This window comes from Sinohyriopsis cumingii, chromosome 2, assembly GCF_028554795.1.
Source record: "Sinohyriopsis cumingii isolate HCF-2022 chromosome 2, ASM2855479v2, whole genome shotgun sequence".
Taxonomy (NCBI): Eukaryota; Metazoa; Mollusca; class Bivalvia; order Unionida; family Unionidae; genus Sinohyriopsis; species Sinohyriopsis cumingii.
Genome location: NC_142962.1, coordinates 78243439 through 78266988, shown reverse-complemented (window position 1 = coordinate 78266988; position 23550 = coordinate 78243439). Strand labels below are relative to the sequence as shown.

General features: G+C 34.4%; 1 protein-coding gene across 1 annotated transcript in view; it reads right to left on the bottom strand.

Annotated features, from left to right (window-relative positions):
* The window catches only part of LOC149805240 (denticleless protein homolog), a 63908-nt gene that overhangs the window by 19048 nt on the left and 21310 nt on the right, over window positions 1-23550 (bottom strand). Inside the window, exons 5-11 of the mRNA XM_089948754.1 lie at window positions 23188-23370; window positions 19980-20045; window positions 19023-19147; window positions 18005-18081; window positions 14206-14306; window positions 9701-9805; window positions 4611-4723 (exon numbers count right to left, since the gene is read on the bottom strand). Of these exons, the coding sequence (XP_089804880.1) occupies window positions 4611-4723; window positions 9701-9805; window positions 14206-14306; window positions 18005-18081; window positions 19023-19147; window positions 19980-20045; window positions 23188-23370 (770 nt within the window). The remainder of the gene's footprint in view (window positions 1-4610; window positions 4724-9700; window positions 9806-14205; window positions 14307-18004; window positions 18082-19022; window positions 19148-19979; window positions 20046-23187; window positions 23371-23550) is intronic.

Genomic DNA, 23550 nt, shown 5'->3' with positions numbered 1-23550 from the left:
ATCAGAATCTTTGTAATTAATCTGTGTTTTCATTATGTGCAAACAGCATGTTCCTCAATCTCATTATCCTTATAGACAAACATTATGTTTTCGATACTGTCTATTATGTATCTATGGAAGTGATACACTGTCATACAACTTTTTTTTTTGTAAGGCTGGCATAGGATGGCTCTCTGACCCATGATTAATCTATGACTAGGATTTTAGTAATAATAATAATAATAACAGTCAAGCGTGTCCCAATGGCATTTCCACCCCCACCCATCCTGCAAATTTCCTATATAAAAGTCATCTATATAATTGTAACCTGCTTTCCATTGTCAGGTGTTTCCTAAGCAAAAAATAGTTTCTCCCAGTTTTGTCACTGGGGCATATCTTGCTTGTACTCACAGTATGCTTGTCATGCTGTTAATGTAACAAAATATTGTCAAAACGTTAAATTTAAACGAGAGGCAGTTTTTATATTGGAGAGAGCACTGAAACAATTAGCTTGATTGTGGGGAATGTAGTCAAAACATGCATCCTATTTCATAAGGTCACATGTTAATAACAATAGTCACTTTAGACTTTTTTTCATTCTTTATTCATCACAGACAATTACATAAGCCTACTCCTTCAATCACAGTCAGCTCAGGAACTGATTAATCCAGATATTCTTTTGAAATTAGAATAACTGTTCCTAAGCTTATATTATGCAAACTGGCAAAAAAGCCAGTCCTCTGTTTCAGTCATCTGCAAGCTTTCAGTTTGGAGTGAACTTTGCTTTGTCATTGTGCACTATACAGTGGAACCCCGCTATAACGCGATGATCGGGGTCCATAAAATCGGATCGCGTTAAAAGCGGGGTCGTGTTAATGCGGGGTTTTACAATATTTAACTTTTTTCCGAGAACATATACGTGTATACATGTACAATGATCAAAAGTCGGCTTATCATCAGATGAATATTAACTGGAATGCATTAATTAAGATATATTCAAAATAATCGATGGCTAATATATTTATAGGTTATTACTGTGCATTAAAAACATTTACTAATTTTTATTTGTTTGAACGATAATACAGATTGACCGATAATACCAGACTATCGCTATATCATGAAAAGTGTATCAACACCGTATGCTACCGTGCCGTCGTGGCATGCAGTTCATCCATAATGGATGTAATTTCATTGAAAATCGTACAGATTTAAAATATTCAATAATTTTGTAATAGTCTGAATTCGTCGTGTAAAATATAGGATGAACAAAATATTGAAACCATTTACTTGCTGTCTGATATTGTACGGTCATTGCATGCAGCTATTCCCGGGTCTACATACGGTGTCTGTACAAATTTCATACCGCTAAAATTTTATCATATGCGACAACTGCAAGAATAATTAACAAACAACGCATGATTTCAGCGTGCAAATAACTTTTATTTCAGATTTTGTGAACATCAAAAGAAACATGTGAAAACTGCTAAATTAATCGTTGCGCAAAGTGCAAAGTCAGTGTGGTTCCAAATTTAAATTTCATCATTTCTTGAAAAATATATCCAATGACGTTTGCTTCTTTGCCGCGAACTGTTGGGTTCTAGCAAAGTCAAGAATGTTTCTTAATTGAAGGACTTTGACGCTGTCAACATCTTGTGTTTCCAGCCACCTTAAACTTCCTTCTAAATGTACTACTGCTTCAGACACTTTTGGTGGGGGAGTTGGGGTGCCATCGTCATTGTTATCATTATCATCACTGGTTTCAGGTTCTGATTGTGCAGCTTCATTCTTCCTGCTGACATTTGTAACAATTTCGTCATCTGATATGTGTTCGTATATAGGGCAGATGTCATCTACTGAATACCAGTTAAGGATATCATGATGACTGTGCTCGTATTTTTTGAGTGCTTCTTCTGCTAAACGTACGTCGTCTTCAGTGAATCCTGTAAATTCAAGCTCATCGTCACTATCATTTTGTGTCGAGGGCGTAAAAGCTGGCCCAAGACCCTTTATCCAGCATCGTTCAATGCAGCGTGCAGTGATAGCATCCCAGGCTTTACCTCCAAGGTGACATACTTCTTTTAAGTTGAGTAATGCCAATGATGTGTCGACAGATGCGTTATTATCTGCTACCATTCCCTTTATCATTTCATGGCGATAATTTTGTTTAAATACGGAAATTATGCCTTGGTCAAGTGGCTGGATTTCTAACGTAGTGTTTTTTGGGAGGTACGAAACTTTGATCTTGCCATCACTGCTGACAAGATTTTCTGCTGGGGGGTGGGCAGGGCAATTATCCAGCAGGAGGAGAGCTTTTTCCTCCAGCTTGAGTTTTCGTAAATGAGCCCGAACATCTGGAACGAATGTTTTGTGAAACCAGTCGTCAAATATGGAGCTATTCATCCAAGCATTCTTGCTGTTAGTGTACTGAAATGGACGTGCCTTCATATTTACATGATGAAAACATCTGGGAGCTTTCGATTTTCCAATCATCAGAGGTCTGACTTTGTGGCTGCCAGATTTGTTAACACAAAATAAGAGAGTCACTCTGTCCTTCCTCTTCTTGAAACCTTCTTGTTTGTGACTGTCAGTCTTGGTTGCAAGGGTGCGATCGGGTAACATTTTATAACATAAACCAGTCTCATCGCAGTTGTAAACTTGGTCGGCTGTGTAGCAACCGTCCTCCAGCAACTTTTTAAGCCCAATCGGGTAGGAATTGGCAGCCTCTTTGTCAGCGGAGCGGATTTCCCCAGACACAAGAACTTGGCTGATAGCGTGCCTTTTCTTGAATCTGTCTAGCCAGCCATTACTCGCCTTAAATTTGGAATCATCTCCATTGATACGGCGATCAAATTTCTCTGCTTGGGCTTTCAGAATTGGGCCAGAAATTGGAACACCTTCTGAGCGAGCTTGTACAAACCATTGGTACAAAGCTGAATCTAGGACATTGTCATTAGCTAACTTAACCCTTTTACGCTGTAAACCAGTTTCCTCTTCAAGAATGTTGGGTAGACTACGGAGCTTTCCTTCATCTGTTTTCCACCCTCGCAAAGTGGACTCGCTGATTCCTAGATCTCTGGCAAGCTGAGTTTGTTGTTTGCCCTTCTTTAGTTGATCTAGGGCATACAGTTTCTCTTTAGCAGAAAACGACTTGCGTTTTTGAACTTGCTTTTCCATAACAGTAAAATATTTTTTATATAAGCAAACAACGTACACAGATAAAGCTCGATAACTAAGTAATGAAGGCCTGCAATGGTTACGAATCACTTTTTATATAAAACAAAATTAAGCTGAACAGATGTACAATTTCATACCCTTTTAATTTACAAATAATAAAGTGGATATTATTTACTTTCAACTGTTTGTTGTTTGATCACACCGCCAAGCACAGCATACATGTTGGCGGCTTTCGTCCTTTGATGTTTATTAAATTGTGCGACTCTTGTATCAACCACAGCTTTGTCTGCTGCTTGGCTGTGATTGCAGTTAAATAAGAAGCCCATGTCGGCTATTGTTTGAGCAACGACTGTATACAGAATTCATGGAAGACAATCACAAAGACGATTTACTGGCTTTACTCATGGATCCGTAATAAGTAACACTTCTGATAATGTTTACTTCGGCTTAACAATTCAAAAACCTAATGAAACCAGTTTTCTCTTCTAGAGTAGAATACGGAGCTTCACCACAACCTGTTCAAATTGATAAATTTCAGAAGCCAAGCGTTGTACACACTATTTCTTGTACGTTATATATATCGTATTATTTTAGAATTCATACACGATCACTTCTCCAAAATCACTTAAAGAACCTGGATAAATTGTTAAGTTCCGATCGTTTATTATTAAAAGTCATACGCGAATTCTTCCACCAAATTATAATAAATGTTTTACACACTATTTCTCGTACGTTAAACAAATATTTTCACGGTCCGATAAAAATACACGTAAATGAATTTCAAATTTCAGGAACCATACCACGATCATATTATTTTAAAAGTCACAACTAATCTCATGCCCAAAATGAAGTTAATTTCTTGTTTTGTTTTTTTTTTACTTTTCTCCAAATTTTTTTTCTCCATGTGTGAATGAATATACGAAATTTCGGGAGCCATGCTACGACCGCGTTATATCCGAATTCGCGTTATGGCGGGGCGCGTTATAGCGGGGTTCCACTGTACAAAGATTGGTGATTTAAAAACAAAAATGCTAGCATCAGTGGTTATTTAAAGAATGGACTGAAGTGACCAGGATACAGTAATCTTGTGTGGAACATGCCTGTAGGAGAACAATATATGCATGCATTTAAGATTTTGTTAAATATTACACTAAATTAAATCTGCTGATATTGAGTGCATGACATTTGTCTATAAACCAAGTCTGTAAGGTGAACCTGCATACAAAAGTCACCAGTATACAAAGACCAGTTTGGTCTTTTCCCATTGGGGAATACTAATGACTGGTTTGTCTGTATTTCCCTTTGGTTATTTTTAAACTGATGCATGAATCAGACTTGAGAAATCAAGAATTACAGATGTTTTTGGAAAATTCTCATGTCTGCTTCTTAGGATTACAAATTTAATGGAAAATTCTTTGACTGCAAAATTGGTAAAAAGACAAACAGGGGTTGAGTACCTGCCAAATGTATGCTAACTCATCACTGGAACCACTCAGCAGGAACTGGTCATCAGGACTTAATGCTGTTTTGACATAAAATGTGTCATTCTTGTGTCCTCTGAAATGGCATACTGCAATTGAGAAAACTATAGTTCATCTTAATGCTAAAATGTATTCAACACATCTATGATTGTAACAAGCTTTATGATTAGGTTTGTAACAATGTTTATTTTTGGTTGAATATATTTTTGGCAGTAAAATCTCTGATGTATTATAAGATACTATTAGGGCTCTATGTCTTAAAATAAGTAACAGAAACGAGTGAGAAGCAACAAGCTTGGTAAAATTCAATAAATAATTTATTTCCCAAGAATACAAGGTGAAAAATGTAAAAAGAACTTAAGTATTGTGAATTTAATCCCAAATAATCCTAGAATTACTGACAAAAGTACTAAATATTAGAGTTCTGAATAAACTTTACTGGTAAACCAAAAGAAATCCAATGCTGGAAGTGTTGATGTAATTATGGTGGCCTATGCTATGGTGTTGTGCTAACAGTTTCTTGTTGAATCACAATAATACAATTCAAGTATAAAATTTGAAAATTTCACTATAAATTTAAGTCTCAATTTCCAAGAATGTTATTTTTGATGAGCAGTTTGTATTTCTATTGAGAAAATAACTCAAATAAAACAATTCCAGCCCAAATGAAAAACAGGACACAACATTGACTCTGCCTCAAGATCTCACAACAAAAATAAATAATTTCTAGAAAAACAAAATTATATAGTCCTCTACTTGACCTCAAGTCACAATTAACATTTTCTATTAAAAAAACCCCAAACTATTAACTAATGGAAAATTTCATTCAGGAAGGTTACCAATGTTTACAAGATAAAATCTTAGTTGCAATCAAAAAAGTCACTAAAATTATAACATAAAATGTGGAATACATCTAGTAAGCCAGGTATATGTATAGGGGAATTCCAAAACCTAGACCCAGACCCAAATAAATGTTTACTTCTATTGATAATAATTCTATTAAACCCATACTCAGAGAAAATATTGGCTATGTATTAGTTGTTTACAGAATTAAAAAAAGTCAATGATTCAGGTCAGGTAGAAAATGAACTTAATTTTGGACAAGGTCAAGTCCAAAATACAATAATCCATATCACATAATGAAATTAAAAAAATGATAAAAACTAACGAACAATGCAAATTCAATATACATAACAATGCTTTGATCTCATTGTAACATCATGTCACTTAGCTAGATTCAATATACATAACAATGCTTTGATCTCATTGTAACATCATGTCACTTAGCTGAGATGCTGCCACTTACAATGACATTTTTTGTGGTTTGTATTTGGTAACAAATTTTCCAAACTTTTTTAAGAAAAGGGATAACTGTACAGTACTATCCTTTTTGACTTACTGCAGTGCATACCTTCTTTACTTGCTTGTAAGTTGTGTCTAACTATAAAGAACCAGCTCTGTCCTAGCATAATGTGCAAACATATCTGGGTATATGCAGTTTGTTAGGACTAATCATCATTAGAATATGCAACACAGATACTGATATGATGGCATATTATGTGATGGCAGATCAGTGTCTATGTTGTTTGCAGTTAGACTTGACTTCCAAGCAAGTATATATGGTACCTGGTTCTAGTGTTACATTTTTTATAATTTTATTGACTCCACTAATAAATTTACAACAGTAAAATCACCAACAACATATTGTACTTAGCAGTCAACAGCCAGCTTTACCTGTTTGTAATTAATGATAATGTACTTCATTCCTGAAAAGACTGTGTGTGTAAACACTCTAACAATACGAAATGCCCAATTTGAAAAACTGAATGTGTCTTTACCATGAAAAAGATAAATTTTCTGAGAGCATAAACTGATTTCAACTGAACCCAAAGGTATCCATAAAAGGATGGCTACTACATATGGGCCTATGATACTGAGAGCAGACTTGGTCTGTGTTCTTTCTATATCCAGACTTTCTATTTAACGGAATGAAGGAATTTTCTCATTTGGACGAGGGTAACTTCCATCCCAAATTGTCAAACAGCACAATAGTGACAGGTAATGTAGTACTCATATAAAAAATTGAAATCTGAACTTTTAATTTTCACTATATAGCCAGAAGTATCAAACCACCTACCTACCTTCCCACCTAAATACCTTCTCTGTTGGGCATAAAAGACATACAAGAAAAGAAAAAAGAAATTTCATTTCTGTCATGTCAAACAGAAGCAATAAAAACTGATAAGAATATGTTTGTTTTGCTTTTTTATATAAAAAAATATTAAACTTGAAATCTGTATGAAAAGCTATTATCATGAAATCTGTATGAAAAACTATTATCATTGTCCAACCCAGGAAGCCAGATTTTACTGGGTGCAAGTCACAGGCTTTGAGAAACCTTGGACTGACAGCAAGCAGTACACAGTTCATACAATAAAAGTTACCTCAATTAACCACTACATGTGGAGGCCTCCACTCGTTCATATGTTAACTCACAGTTAACCTGATGTGGGTAACAATACATATTGTATATTTATTAATATGGATAGTTTACAACTGGATCAACATAATTATTCCTATTTCCAACTGTATTGGTCAGAAAGGACATTCTGAGTAGACTAAGATAGTTATAGGTCTAGCACTGATGAATCAATGTAATTGTAAACACAAATACTTAACTTGGTTTAGTAAAGCATAAAATATAGTAGACATGATTTTGGTCTTCCATAAAAAAGCTGAAATCTTTTTTAAGTGGGTTTGGGGGTCGTCCACCAATTTGGTCTTGAGGGGCAGTGCCCCTGGTCCGGGGAGTCCAGGGTCAAAGGCCCTAGGCCAAAAATGCATTTTACACTCATAACAAAACTGCTCCTGGTGCAGCTTATGATCTTTAAACCAAAATAATCATTTGAAAAATAAACTTACCAAATATGTCCAACTTTATTTCAATAATTTCAGAATATTTATAGTCACATGAATTTGTTCTCCAATACTAGTGATGCTGAAGTTATTTCAGGTGCATGTCAGTGTTCACATCGTAATTAAGTCACAATAATTTATCAATTTTTGCAGCAAATATGTTATACTTCTCCCTTTTCATAACAAATCTGTAAAATAAACACCCATGTACATCAACTATATACCAATAATCCCATACATTCACATGTCTTTTTCTCCAATGGACACAACCTGTTGATATGCTACTCGAACTCTTTTTGCAGCTTTGGCAAAGATTTCTTTAGCCTTCCTTTTTGTCATCAGTGACATTTTTGGCTCAATATGCAATGTTTCATTTCCTTCTCAATGAGAGCCTTTCTCCTTTCTAGCTGGTGTTTGTAATGGTGACATGCAGTGCACATATTCTGACAGAATGCTACATCTGTTCTCTCATGCAAGAAATCTTTCTTCTTATAGTAATTAACTGCACTTTTCTCAGATGCCTTCTGAGCTTTGATTTTTCTGTGTGCAGCTCTTTTGTAGGTGCTGTTCCAAACTCTTCCAACCGCAATTGTTGTAATTCAGATCTTTCTTGAAGAGGTCACAAAATGCCAGTCCTCTAGCATTCAGTTTTCTTAAAAACTGACGAACTAAATTTCTGTCAACATTTCGCTCCAGCCATTCCCATACAATTTTTAAACCTTTATCTAAACTTTTCGTGTCATGCTCTCTCAACAACTCAGGATGCCATGTTTTTCAAGAATGCTTCTTTTCTTTCCATAGCCATCAGTTTCCATTACACGAAGATTCATTAGAAGAATTTAAACCTTTGACCAATCATAATACTCTTTATGAGAATCATGTGCTAACTAATATATGGAATGAATAATTTACAAGGGTCATTGCAGAATGGGACTGAACAGACCATTTTTTAAAAACCGGATTGGAGATGATATAAAAAAAGGACTTTATCAAGACAAATCTGATTCAAGTCACAAGAAAAGCGGAATTCCGATTTAAAACAGAGAAAAATCATGTCTGAATATAGGTCACAGTGTTCATCTTTGGTTTTAAAGGTGCAATACAGTAAAACATGTCTTGAAAGACCACTGCTATGAAAGACCACCTGTTTTGAGAGACCATGATCTCCATGCACAGATTTATTGATTAGTGTTATGACCTGGTATGAAAGACCACCCGTCTTGAGAGACCTTTATTTTCTGGCAGAAGGGGTGGTCTTTCAAGACAGGTTCTGCTTTCATGTTGTAACAACTATGCATCCAGTAATAAATTTTCATGATTGAAATGGAAACAGCACAAGAAATTAAATTTAAAAACCGTCACTGAAGCATTAAGTAAACCTGCAACCCTAATAAGACTTTATATTAGTAAGGCAGTAAATATTTTTCCATGAATAGTCCAAAGTTTCAGCAAGGTGTAATAAAATGCTATCTATTGCTATTGTTGACTTGGAAAACATTAATTTGAAAAGATTAGAAGTGTGGTCTGATGCAGTGAATGCAACATGACCAACTAAAAAGCTTGTAAAACAGACTATAATGACTTCCAGTTCTGTTTCTGAAACTGTAGTTCAAAACCCCATGGAAGTCTATGCCTTCTTGCTTGATCACAACTGGACATAATCTTTTTTGTTTTATAAATTTCAACTAGCAGTGACAATGATTGTTCTGCCAAAAGCAATACTCAAACTGACGCATCATTTCCAAAAAATGTGCTTCCTTTCCTGCTTTGTTTCCAGGTATGGCCAAGAATCTGAATATTCCTTTTCATATTTCTGTGCTTACTGACTGTTTGAACTTTGAAAGTGGTCTGATGACCCTTTCGCCTTCAATGCATTTACATTTGTTTGATATCTGGTAGATATTTCATTTTAGACTTTAGATTTGTGGTCTAGTTCGCCCAAACCAAACCCCAATACAAGGTGATTTTGCCTACATCACGGAACATCTTTTAATGAGTGATCACTGTATCTTTGTCACAATCTGCTAATACTGGAAAAACACAAAGCAACAAAAATTAAAATGTAATGATGGATAAAGAGAGGACAAAGAAGGAGAGTGCATGAGAAGTTTGAATAATCAGCCTAACAGCAACATAGTTCAAACATTTACCTGGTGTGGGGTTGTATGCAGCAAGATCATACATATAGATTATGTCATCTGTACAGCTGGCAAACAGACGTGTGTATGTGGAGTCAAAGCACATGTGAGAAAAACCTGAAAGAGTGGAACAAATAAGATTTGCACTCTACTGGCATTAAACAATGTACATGAAGCTGGAAAATATAATGTGCACATTTCATTGATTCTTTGTCAAGAAATAACTAAATACTAAGAGACACATCACCTGATTTCAAATGAATTTAATATACAGAGAAAATGTTTAGAATCTAGCTTGTCTATGTCAAATCTTTAAATAGGAAAAAGTTACATAAAATACTTCTGGTCTATTAGTAAGACATGCTAGCTTATTAGTAAAAAGTTTACTCCAATCCTTAAATTCTCATGACTGAAAACAAACAAGGAACAAAGTTATATAAACTCCCATAAAATATACTTTGAGTACAAGGCCTTTGAAAGAAATGAGGAATGTTTTTTTTTTTAATTTACTAGAATCAGTGTGAGAAGTAAGTTGTATTACACACATGTGCATCAATGATTGATATTTTTTTCAGTGTGAAGCACAAAGGTTTTTAATTCACATTAAGGTTTGTTTTGTTCATTCTATGGTTAACTTCTTTTTTATTTGCAGTGTTTGGCAATAGTAACTGCAGTGCATGGCAGTGAATCAATGACAGTAAGCATAGATCAAAGATACATCTCACTAAAGGCCAAATATTAAATTGGGAGCTAGACAAATGCATCATTCTGCAATCATGAATTTCTAATAATGTCATTATCAGCTTATGAGCAAACCGTATGTGTAAACTTTAATTACCATGATTAAATTAAAGAAGGAATAAAACAAAATATACCACGCAGTATATGTGCCCCCAAAGAACTACTTCAGAGTAAATATTTTAATTAGTAAACAGTGTAACATGCCTTAAGAGTTAAACCTAAGAAAATAAGGTGGGATATAAAATGAAAAAACAATTGCCACATGTATGGTAACTTGTGGCTGCAGATTTGACCTGTTAAAATGAAGTCCTAGATATCACAAGTTACAAGAAAATATGGCAGTTTATTTGCCAATCAATTGCTAGTGCTTATATACACAAACTGTAGCGCATGGTTGCTTTGAATGTATGTCCGATGGGCAGTCCTTTTCATAAGATAAATGATAAGGATTAATTGTTAATTAGTCATACTGGTCTTATGCTTATGCATCAGTTTAACCTTTAGCTATTATGCAGTTTAACAACAGCTGACCAGAATATAAAAATGGGGGCTTAACCTGGGGGAAAATAAGGCATCTCACAGGAAGAAATGGCATGTCCCATGGGCACTTGCATTTTGGAACAAGAGGTGGGGGCAATAGTCACCTCTCCACATTTCACCTTTTAACATATTTTGACCTACATCCATAAAATTTCATGGCTGACCACTACATGTCCCCACCCCAAAGTTTCTGTGGGCACCTCTGGCATGTCCTTTGAGAATTTCACCCTTATTGGACCTACAAGATAGGTCAATGTTTATTTAATTTAAAGTGGTGCTTAAAAAATGCCACATAAAAACCTCCCTATTTTCTGTCCCAATCTCACTATTTTATTTGTTAGTCTCCCTACTTGGCTTTTGAAAAGTTGACAGGTATGCCAGACTCCAATTTCCACAAGCCCACAAATTTCCCTTTTTTTAAAATTGTCACACAATGCTGCAATAGCTACAATTCGCAAATAAATTTAATAAAAATGAATTACATTTGAACACGATTCACATAAATGAAAGGATCAAGTTTTGCATTATACATATGCAGTAAAATCCAACTTCAAGGAAAGGCTGCCTATCATCTCTTTGATTTACCTATAATGGGTTGTTCCACTTCCTGATCCTACCTATGCAAATTAGCACAATGGGTTCACCCACTGAAACGTTCAACACATCTCACTAGCTATTCTTAATGTGAAACTCTGATGTATTAACTGACCTTATAGCCTTTAGGGAAATAGCCCACAGGTTAGTTTTATATAAGTTCCAATCATTACAGATTACCATTTACACATGCTACATGTAATGGGCATAGACTGAAAGATTTTTAAATTTTTTTTAATAAAATACCTGAAAATCGCGTTTTCTTGAAACATTGACCATGTCAGGGGGTTTAAGACTACAAAATAATATTTTTAGCAAAGCTCCCATTTGATTAAAATCAGATCTAAATTTCATGTAGGACAGTGATAATCTGATTTAGATTGCACTGTGTTATGAAATGTACTTCAACATCTTGAAAGTACATTTACTCATTTCATCAGTGTGATCAAAGTTTCATCAGATAAACTATTTTTTTTCTTCAACAAGCCCAATGGGCACCTTACTTGGAATACAAGACAGGCTCCAACTAAAATTAGAGGGACCTGGGTGTCGGGCTATCAGATACTTTGAGCTCTGCATGTTATTATGCATTACACGTGTCAAACATGTGATTAAGGTATCATAAATTTAATCAGATTTGTCACAATCAAAATTAATTTATGACAATTAGAACTGTTTTAAAGAAAATATACATATTTTTGAATAAAAAATGAAAATATACTGTAATATCATAAAATCTGCAAAATTACTCAGGAATTTCCACTTATTCCTTACCAATGGAAACTACCGAAGTACTGTGGTATGTACCAACAGAAAGAATACCATGGTAAATCAGTATACTAGTGATAAAGGTCCAAGTTTGTTTATTTTCTTTATCATGAATGTTTCATCAACAATCAGCTTCTACAGAACAAACAAGAACTCATTAAAGACAACCTTTTGAGGATGGTCTGGTTATTACATGTCACAAACATCTGCAATCAACTATTCTAGAAAAAATACTACTGAAGACACAGATTTTACCTAAACAAAGAGAATATCAGAAATATTTCCCTATTTATGAATAAAATGGTTAGGTACAAAAGATACATCCTGCATCCTTTTAAGACATAATGGTTTAGCCCTATTCCTCTGTTCATTATCAGCTGATAAGTGTATGACCAGTATTAGGTTACAGGATCTATTAATTTTTCCTTGCTTGTAACCTCTCTGTGTCTTTAATATAGTGAGGGCACAGTCAAGGAAAAAAAAAGGAAAACACTTTTTAATGCCATGCCCGTGTGACTACATACTGAACAGTACATCACATGGTAAAGAGATCAATGATGCAGAATGTTTCTTTTTATGTTTCTGAACTATACAAATTTAATTAGAGTCCTTACACACCAGGAATCAATGTGAAAGCAAGCTTCACTGTATGTTTTACAATTATGGAATGGCATAATTAAAGAGTTATGTTAACAATTTACTGTATTACATAGCTGCCAGCCCCCCGAGTACAAAAATACCAACTGCTTATGACAAAAATACTGATTTTTAAAGCTTTAATGCATATGTAACTATTTACAACATCTACAACCATCAGTAAAGTAGGACAGTAACTTAATTATTTAATGTCAAGGATGCATGAGTGGCACACTTGCACTTTCTGAATGGGCACCCTGTTCCATCTGGGTGCCCATTCAGAAGGTGCAAGAGTGCAACACACTTAGATTCAAACACAGGCTGTTTATAGGAGCCTTTTCTATACCTTGTTTTTTCAATCATTATGAATTCCAATGTACCATCTTTCCTTGATGATCTGAATTCTGTGTTTCTTTTTACTAAACTGTATTTGACCTAGTACATGATTCGTCCTTTGCGATTTTACTGTTTGGAAAAAGTGTGAAATAATTCGCCAGCAACTGAAAGAGTAAGGTTCAGATCTAAAAGAAATTTAGTAGAACAAACTTCCGATCGAATTACATCAAGATGAGCTCTGGTATTTTTAAACATATTAAGTTCAGGCTGTGTTGATGATGAAGCAGCAAGATGATATTTATTAGCTTTTTCATGACTATAAGTTGAATATTATGAAGATGAGATTCAGTGATAGCGGCAACTGATTTGTGCAAACCAATATGGTGGTTAAAGACTGGCATGGTAGCCTCGATTTGGAATGAACCAACCATATTTCAGAATTCTATATCCTGATACACATGCAATATATTTGTTCTCAGAATGGAACTGGGTGCCCGTTCTAAACAAAAAACTGCAAGGAATATTTTTATTTAATTTTTTAATTTAAAAAAAAAACAAAGAATTTTTAACAAGAAGAACATACATCCATATTCAGGTCCAAAATACAGGACAAATACGAGAAAAATGGGACATTTGGCAGCCATGATATTATCACAGAAAAATTTAACATTCACAAAACATACTTTCTGCAACTCACATTTTGTGAAGTATGCAAGCATTAAATTCAAGCTATGGGTAAAAAGGGTAGATCATGTGTAGTAAATCGAATATGTCACACATGAGGTAATATTTTTTAAAAATGATTTCCGCAGTGTTAAGCCAAATTTCATACATAACCAGTAATATTTATCTGGACAGCTATAATTAATGAAGTAATTTCAATATCAATACATTTAACTAACCTCTCTTTCTTTTGCTTGTGCCTGTGTATGGGAACTTGTATACAGGCGCTGGTTCCTGTTTATCTGTGTAAATTTTTCTAATATCCCACATTTTAATACATCTGAAACATGGCAAAAATAGCATCATTGTTATCAATCCCACACCATAAAATACACCCCTCATACGAGTATGTGCATTTACTTTTTCTTTATATATAAAAAACATCAAGACATATGATACTAATGGCTTACATACATGTCAAGGAAAATGTAGTGGAGGGTAAAACTCATTTTAATTATTTAATACTTGCCTGTTAGTTTTGCATTACTTTTCTTTAATGTGACTTGTAGTTCCCAGCTCAAGCTAATTATTCCATCCTTCAAGCTGTATTGAAAAGAACATGATCCCAGTCTGACTCCTTAGTCACAACCAATATATGGAATACCATCCACTTTTGACAACTGCCTAGAGCACAGGATATTGGCATCAGGTGGAAGGAGGAAATCTTTGCAGTAGTAGTAGGTAAGTATTACATAACCCACTATTATGGAATTTCTGAATTTACAAGTCAGACATGAGGCTAATGGTCTAGGCAAATCTGGAAAACACTAGTTTACTTACCTTTACAGTAGGAGTGTTCACTAATGTAAGTTGTTATAAGGTTGGTCCACAATTTATGCCAACACTATAAGGCACAATGTAAAAAAGCCTTTGCTCTGGTGTACCAAAAGGCGGTGGTGTTAGATTGCTAAAAGGCAGCTCTTATGACATCAGTGAAAGAGGAATTATACAAACTGGTTTAGGATGTAGTGCAAGTCTTAATGTCATGGACTTTAATTCTCATTCAAGAATGGCACTTGATAGTGAGGGACTGTAAGCTCTCTTCATAGTAAGGACAATCAACTTAGAAATGGTAGCCACTGAAATAACAGAGGGATCCTTATGTGAAAGGAAGAGACACTTCTGACCTTTCCTTCTCCCTTAAGAAGCAAAAATAAAACCCTAAACCCTAAATGGGCAAAGGAACCTGTCTTGATCATTCCCACAGAGCTGCCAACCCTCCAGACTCGTAACTTAGTGAAAAGTGGGATAAAAATTAGTGAATTTTGAACACAATTAGTGAAAAATTATATCATGACACAAGCTCCATCCACTTTGATGGTTAGTACTGCATTATATGAAAATCCCAAAATAGAAATAAAACATTATTTACACAGATTACACATGTACAAATTTATTTTCAGTCAAATTTACTAATGTACACAAATTTCATGCTATTTGTCATGATATGATGCTGTGGCAGACTTGAACTTCCTCAACTGGGTTATAGCAAATTTGCTTTCAAAACAGTTCAGGTTTCTTGCCTGCTGGTTAATCTTGGGGACTAAAATTATTGCAAACTTGCAGCACCTAAGGAGGCACTAAAGTTTGTCTTATTTTTCCACGCAATAGGAAATACTCTTTTTACTGTCACTGTTCTCCAACTGAGAAAGGCAGGTTAAATTCAACAAGAATACTCACTAACAATGCTTCAGTTTGGTACTGTATTGTGGTAGTAGTAATAAAATCAAATTTAGCTGCTTACTGGTAGCAGTAGCAACGTTATTTGTATTCAATATATTTTATTTTTACAACTGCTACCAAAGGAGTCTGATATTTTATCGGTGAAGTACCTTACAATCAATCATCTTATCTGTGCTATAAATATTGCTTCATATATGGATGAATACGATTTTAAATAATAATAAAATGTAGTTTCTAGTTTGATATCTGTGGAAATAAAGCATCTCATAACTGTATGGAAATGTTCTTTATGTGTAGATATAGAAAATATATTCATACAGTTATATAATGAAATAAGTTTATATTTTTGTAGCATATACCTATGCTACAGTATATACATTGTCTGTGATGTCCTTGTTTCAAGTCATTTGCCTCTTGCTGTTGTATTGGAATTGGAGATTTAAAATGAAATTGGAGATATGAGATACTAGTGACAATACTTGCTGGCTATTGCATAATCACCCATGCCATATATATATAATAATTCTGTATAGTTTGAATATTTACCATATATATATATATATATATATATATATATATATATATATATATATATATATATATATATATATGTATATATATATATATATGTATATATATATATATATATATATAAAATTAAACTGCCACTGTAAACTACTGATTAACAGTAAAAATTAATTTCATAGGGATGAGAGAATAAACAGAATCTCCATCTCTGTGTTGTATTCTCTCTCTTTCGTGAAAAAAGAAGAAAGAGAAGGTATGGCCTTGAGGTTCAGTTATCTGCAATTTGCTCAAAGCTCATGAGGTCTTTACTGATGCAAAAAGCAGAATTTGCACTGCACTCTAAAATAATTAATATGTTCTAAATTGATAACATTGTAAATGAGAAAATATAAACAAATTAGGACCATAAACCTTGTTTTTAAGCAGCTACCCTATTCTGCCACCATGCGGTAGCGGTAAATTACACCAGAAAATGTCCAAATAAAAATGGGGTGGGAAGGGTCAGTGGAAATATAACATTGTGTAAATACATCCAACTGTATACAATTTGATACATTTAATTTGTTTTGTGCTTCTTGCAAGCTGCCTCTCTTAAAAATGTTAATGCTGAGAAATCAGCTGTTATTTTAAATAAGACGCCCAAAAATGCTGTAAAGTGGTATAACCTCTTGTTGCTAGGGTCAGGTGAGTAATTGTATTGTAAGAAATTGACATGTCACAGCACCATCTGTTGTCATAATGAGGCATTATGTTATCCTAACTTCCATGATGCTAGTGTGCAATGTGCTTGATGCTGCATTATGATCATGATTTTTGATGGTGCAATCTGAGTAACTTGTGATAAAGCAAGTTTATAAACAGAATATTAAAACTTATAATAACTGAGATAGCATTTGCCATATCACAAACTTCGGAATGTTGTTGTTGTTGTTGTTGTGGGGTTTAATGCCATTTTTCAGCACGCGATAGGCTATACATGGCGGCCAGTATTAATGGTGGAGGAAGAACCCGGGAAAACGCCGGAAAGAACCACCGACCCACGAGAAGCTACTGGCAAGCTTTCTCACATACCCACATTGGCTGAATCCTAGACTCGAACTTCCACAGACAGAGGTGAGATGGCAGTGATCCATAACGAAGAGCGCTTTAGACCACTCGGGGCCCCAACTTCGGAATGAATTCAGCATTTGGCAAAGTGCAAGATACAATGACGCAGAAGGAAAGCAGATCGAATCACTTGCAGGCAGCCATTTACAGCTTGCATCAATGAAGAATAGAAAATTAATGAATAGAATTATGAATGTAGCACTTGCAAGCAGCCATTTACAATAATGCATCAAGAAAGATTAGAAAATGCATAGAATTACAGCAGTAATCCCCCTCCATACTAAATAACTTGCATGTGTTGTTGTGACAGTAAACGCCAAATCAAAGCAACAAATCAAAACTGCTATAACATACAAAAATATTTAAAAGCCATTTAGAATTGACCACTTTAAAATTTTTTTACGAAAAGTCCCTGCTAAATCTCTGGAACAAAGACTGCTTTACACGGTGACATTATTTATGTGTCAAAAGGCAAGCCAAATACAGATGAATGAAAATTCTTTTTTTCAAACTGTATGACACTCTGGCTATATAAAAAAATTATGACTATCACTTTGTAAGAAAAACTACGATCAAAAAGGCTATTCAACTCAAACTAGCATGTAAAATCACACCAGTAATTAAAAAAAAAAAGCACCAAGTGTTCCGTATGTAACCTACCCATCCACAGCTCCAGCTGATGCCAGAAGATGGTCATTCTGAAACGTTACTGCTGTCACACCATGCTGACTGTCCTGCTAAAGAAAAAGAGTAACAATGGTGTGAATCTACATTACTTCTTCCAGACTGTGTTAGTGGAAGAACATGCAGTGGTCCCCATCTTTTAAGCTATCTTGAACAGGAAAGTGGCCTTTGAAAGGGGGATCACAGAGATGTGAATATTAATTACATATGAAGTATGAAGGGTATGATAAATTTTTAACATTTAATAATTTGAATGCAAAATTCAGTCACATTATCAGGTTATAGACTTGGGAGATAAAACTTATATCAATGATTTATTTATGAATAGACATCAATCATAGTGAAAAAAGACCCTGTCATAAAATCTGAACAAAAGATCTGGCAGTAACTATACTAGTCTGTCGATTCAATTTTTCACCTTGATGCAATAGAATGTATATTGATCGTTCTGACATCAAATTTCTAGTTGTGATCAAATGACTCACCCTCTTTTTGCTTAGCTGAATTGCTATCACTTCAATCAAAAGTATGTCTGAAGACATTTTGCACTATTTGCAACAACTTATTCCCTCATTAGCAAGATGCTCAGAGTTTATAAAGGATCTCAGCTTGTCACACATTCATATGTTTTTAGTTCAGCCTGGATCCCTTTCAAGAACATTTCGTAATCTATGAGAAGTCACAATAGCTAATACATCATTTTTGGAGCTGTAAAACAAGGCAGTTGGTTTCAGAAATGGGATTTTAATTTTGGCTAGTTACATTTAGAGATTGCAGATTAAACATATTAGAATATTTGAAGTGGTAAATTTTGAGAGGCTTTAATTTTGCAATTACTCGAGATTGCTTAATTGCTCATATTTTTCCATTACTAAAATTTCACACCAAACATTAATACTACAGCTTCATCTTGTACATCAATTATTGATAACAATGATCTTAATAAAATGGATGCTTGCATCAAAATTGTAAGCTAAGCTGGGAAAACAATTACCAGTGCTGGAGTGTGTTTTGTCCGGCGTCTCTTTCTGGCATTTGACAATGTTGGTTGATGTGAAGCAAACTCAGATGGCAGGATGTGAGCATTTCTTATAGTGCTGACAGCAGATGTAAACTTATCTGAAAAGATAAATATAATGAGCAATGAGTTCAGAGAACAAAAATGATCCACCAATATCCATCTGGGTATATAGATCCTTGACCATAATGCAAAGCTTAACAAAGGTGTGATAGAGTAACTAGGGTAACACTACATGCCCCTCCCACATGTTTCTGGAAATTTAAGAAAAAGGTAACTTGCACTGTATTGCAGGTAATGACTTAAATTTTAAAGAATGAGTTATTAGAGATAGAAACATACCTGAAATGGTTGATCAAATGTCAACAAATTGCACATAACATAACAATAAAGTCTTGTAAAAGGGCAGCCTGAATATTAATGTCACTTATTTAACGACTCCATAACAAATATAACAAACTTTTCACATGAACCTATTTTAATGCACTAAAAAAAAAAGACAACTTGAAATACAGATCATAGGATGGAAGAATTTTTGTTAATTATTTAGCAACAATTTTCCACAGTCTGTTAGAACTGAGATTTCTATACAGTTTTCAGAGCTGTCAATGTATTATAGTTCCTGCAATGAAAATATAAAAATTCATTTGCAATGGTATAATCGCTGATAACAAAACTGAAAACATAATATGCTTATTTTTTATTTATTAGTTTTCTCCTTTGCATGACTTTTCCAGTCCATCAAAAATTAAGAATTTTGTTGGGGTTATTTTGAGCACTGTGGAATCCATGAAAAAGGATTAAAACGTTTAAATAAATAAATTTCTGACCCATAAAAATCAGAAGATTAGCAGCATCTAACAGAATATATATATATATATATATATATATATATATATATATATATATATATATACACACACACACACACACCTTTCCTATTACATCTAGTGTCCCAAACTAAGATGTTCCCATCTCTGGATCCAGTGGCAAACACAGCTATAAATAAAAAAAGGAGAAATATATATTGAAATGCAAAATACACAATAAAATAAAGTTTGTCAAGAATATTGCAGACTTGGTTCACGGACAGTCCACACCTTCAAATTTGTTTTGATCATGCTCATACAAATGCTTCACTCTGAGCTTTTCAATAACAGAACACTTTCCAGATAAAGAGCAGACTGGTCTCAGTTTTTAATTACTTATAACTGGTATGATATGGGTCAAAGAATAAGTTCCAGGAAAGAGAATTTCACACAAATGACTTTAGGTCATTATCATTGTCAGCCTTTATAGTTGTATAATTGCTGGATGAGCAAGAGTTTATTCAGGGCAAGAAAATATTTTTAGTACTGAGCTCATTGGGCAAGAGGTTTTGTAAAGATTCTTTTTTAACCCCTGAAGGAAAGCATTTAAATGCATGTGTTAAATGCATCCAAGTATGTTCTGTCCAATGATATGTCATTTCAATAGAAATATGTCCCCATGAAAGAGATAGCCCTGATGATAGGGGATTATTGACTCGTATACAACTAATAAAATCCACTTCCATAAATTCTAATGGGGCAATATTTGGGAGAATGCTGTGTGGGCTGTAGAGATGCTGCCTTGCGCAGAAAAATGTATTTCCGAAATCATATCAGACCAGCCAACCCAAACAAGACCTTGGCAAGGCAGTCTATTTTTTCCATGTGATAGTCCAGTGTTTGGTAAAGTTTAACAAAATATCACATACCACTATTGTCAAGCTGGAAAAGATGCATTTAAAAGTCCATAAATGTGATTCAAGATTAATGCAGTGATGGTAACATAGTTTTCAACTCAAAAGTTTGTAAAGTTTACTTGAACCTTAATTATCTCCTGTACAGTTTTACAAAATGCAATTCCAAAGCCCTTGGAGATCAATAGCTTCTTTATATCTCTCAACTTGACATAATCCTTATAATTAAAAAAAAAAAACACCAAAACTTTCATGTGGGCTCTGGCAATGGCAACCATCTATCCCATGATACTCAATTCAATACATGATGTCCACTGAGTGTAATTTTTCCCCTTCCTGACCTTCTCCCCAAGAATCCGAATATTCCCTTTTAATCTCCTGTACTATTAAAATGTTTTAAGAGGTTCATTGTCCTTTTCACTCTTCATGTCACTTGTTGGGTGCCATTAGAAAAAAAATTATGCAGCAGCCTAATCATGCTGATGTTTTGAATAACAAAATACATGCAGTTTCAAGCATCTTAGGCACTCTGGTAAAGTTAGTCTGGTTCCCTGATGAATTCCACTGAATCTAATATTAAATCTGTATCCAAATCAAACATGGACAAGCAGGTATCCAGATTTTATTACAATCATATGTAAATGATTTGTGCTTTCATTCCTTAAGTCAATATTTTAAGACTTATGGCAAAATCTGTACATAATGACTGTACATAGGAAAACAGTAAACAATGATTGCATGTGATATGTTACTATACATAAAAAAAATATAAACATGGTTCTTACTTGTAAGCATTGTTTACTCATTAAAAAAAAAGCAATCCCAGTGCCAACATAAGCACATCTGGATTAACCAGCAACATAATGACTGTACATAGGAAAATACCAGTCACTGATGCCTGAAATTTATGTCACAGCGACCTATTGTGGTCCTCAACTTTCTTCTACATACCAATTTTCATGAATGTAGGTGAAATAGGGTTTAAGATATCCTGGGACTAACCAACAGATAGCTGAAAGTATACAAGTCGCTCAATTATGAAAATTTGGCTACAGTGACCTATTTTTGGTATGGCTGAGCTATCTTCCTTGAGATGCATCCACACCAAGCTCCAGAAGTATGGTTAAACAGGGTCAAAGATATTAAGGGTGCAACAGATAGCTGGAAATACAAGTCAACAAAGTATGAAAACTAGGTTACAACAACCTCGTTTTGCTTTGATCTAATTACTCAACTCGACATACATCCATAAACTGTGATTTTCATCAGTGTAGGTGAAATAGGGTCTTGGTTGGCATTTATGGCACAGAAAAGTATAATTCAGTGCTGAGGCCAATGAAGTGACTTGCCCATGGACAGACAATGGAAAACCAATACATGCTGATCCAATAAGACACCAGTTTTTATATTGTTGCAGGTGCTAGACACTGACATATATAAAAACTTGCAACTGGCTAAAAACATTACTTAAAATGAAAAATAAAACATAAAACAGATTTTATCGTCATGAAATTAACAAAGTCAACCACTTGTTTTAAAGATAAATTTGCTCTGAGTAATAGGTACAATTTTTATGACTTCTGATCTGATCCATTCACAAGAAATATGTGGCATAGGATGAACATAATTAAAAATTATGTAGCAATTATAATGCACTCTTCATTCTTTTCTAATTAAATTCCTTCATGTTTCAATAATATATCCAAATTACAAATAAATCCCAAAATAAATGAATAACTTGAACAAAAATACGCATCCACAATATTGAAGCAATGCAGATATTAAATATCCAAAAAGTTTAAATCCAAATTAAACTCATGCACATTCATACCATCCAGTGCATGAGATGTCTAGCCTTGCATGTGCACCACTGAGGTGATGTGTTGCACACAGAAAGCACATGCTATGATCATGCATGAATGCTCAATACATATGCTCTGTCAATAAACTTAGAAATGGGCAATCAGTATGTGTCTTCCCTGACACAAAAAGTCAAGTCAGTATTGACAAAGGATATTCATCCTGGCATTTTTAACAGGGATAGTTTCAAAATGTCAGAATTTATGAGTGAATTTATTTAAGATAAAGCATTTCTGAGCAGGCACATATTCCTCATAATAGGCAAAATGGGCCTCTGTCTTTGGACAGTTTCTAAGCCTGAAAATTTTATAAAAGCATTTCTGTGAGGCCATATTTTTTCCATAATGGGGTTTAGGTTGCACTTCAACCATTATTGGAAAGAATGCCCTCTCACTAGTGCTTTTTCTAACATGTAAAATCACTTAACACACAATATGAAACTGTTATGAAGTTGATGATGCCTTGTCTACTTCGTTAAGTGGCACTGAAATCTTGCTATCTGCTATCACAATGGAGACACAAAGTTCAGAATAGATGTACTATGAATTTTTCATTTACCATTGTCCTGTTTATGTAGGCACACAGATCGGACTGTTCCAGTGTGTCCTTTGAAGGTGTCCAATTTTTTGTTGTCCCTGACATCCCAAAGTACAACAGTCTGGTCCCCTGATGCTGTCAACAATTTCTCTTCCTTTTCCAACCATGCAAGGTCAAATACTGCATTATTATGGGCCTGCCAGTCTGTTAGGAAACAACACATTTTTTAGAGTCAGCGCTACTACTTCTAGACAAAATAAAACAAATTTCATATTCTTAAAAACATCAGAGTAAAGCTGCAAATTATTTCACCTCAAAAAACTATTAGTTACATTATCATGACACCAGGCCAAACTGTTCTAACACCAGCCTCTTACTGCTGAG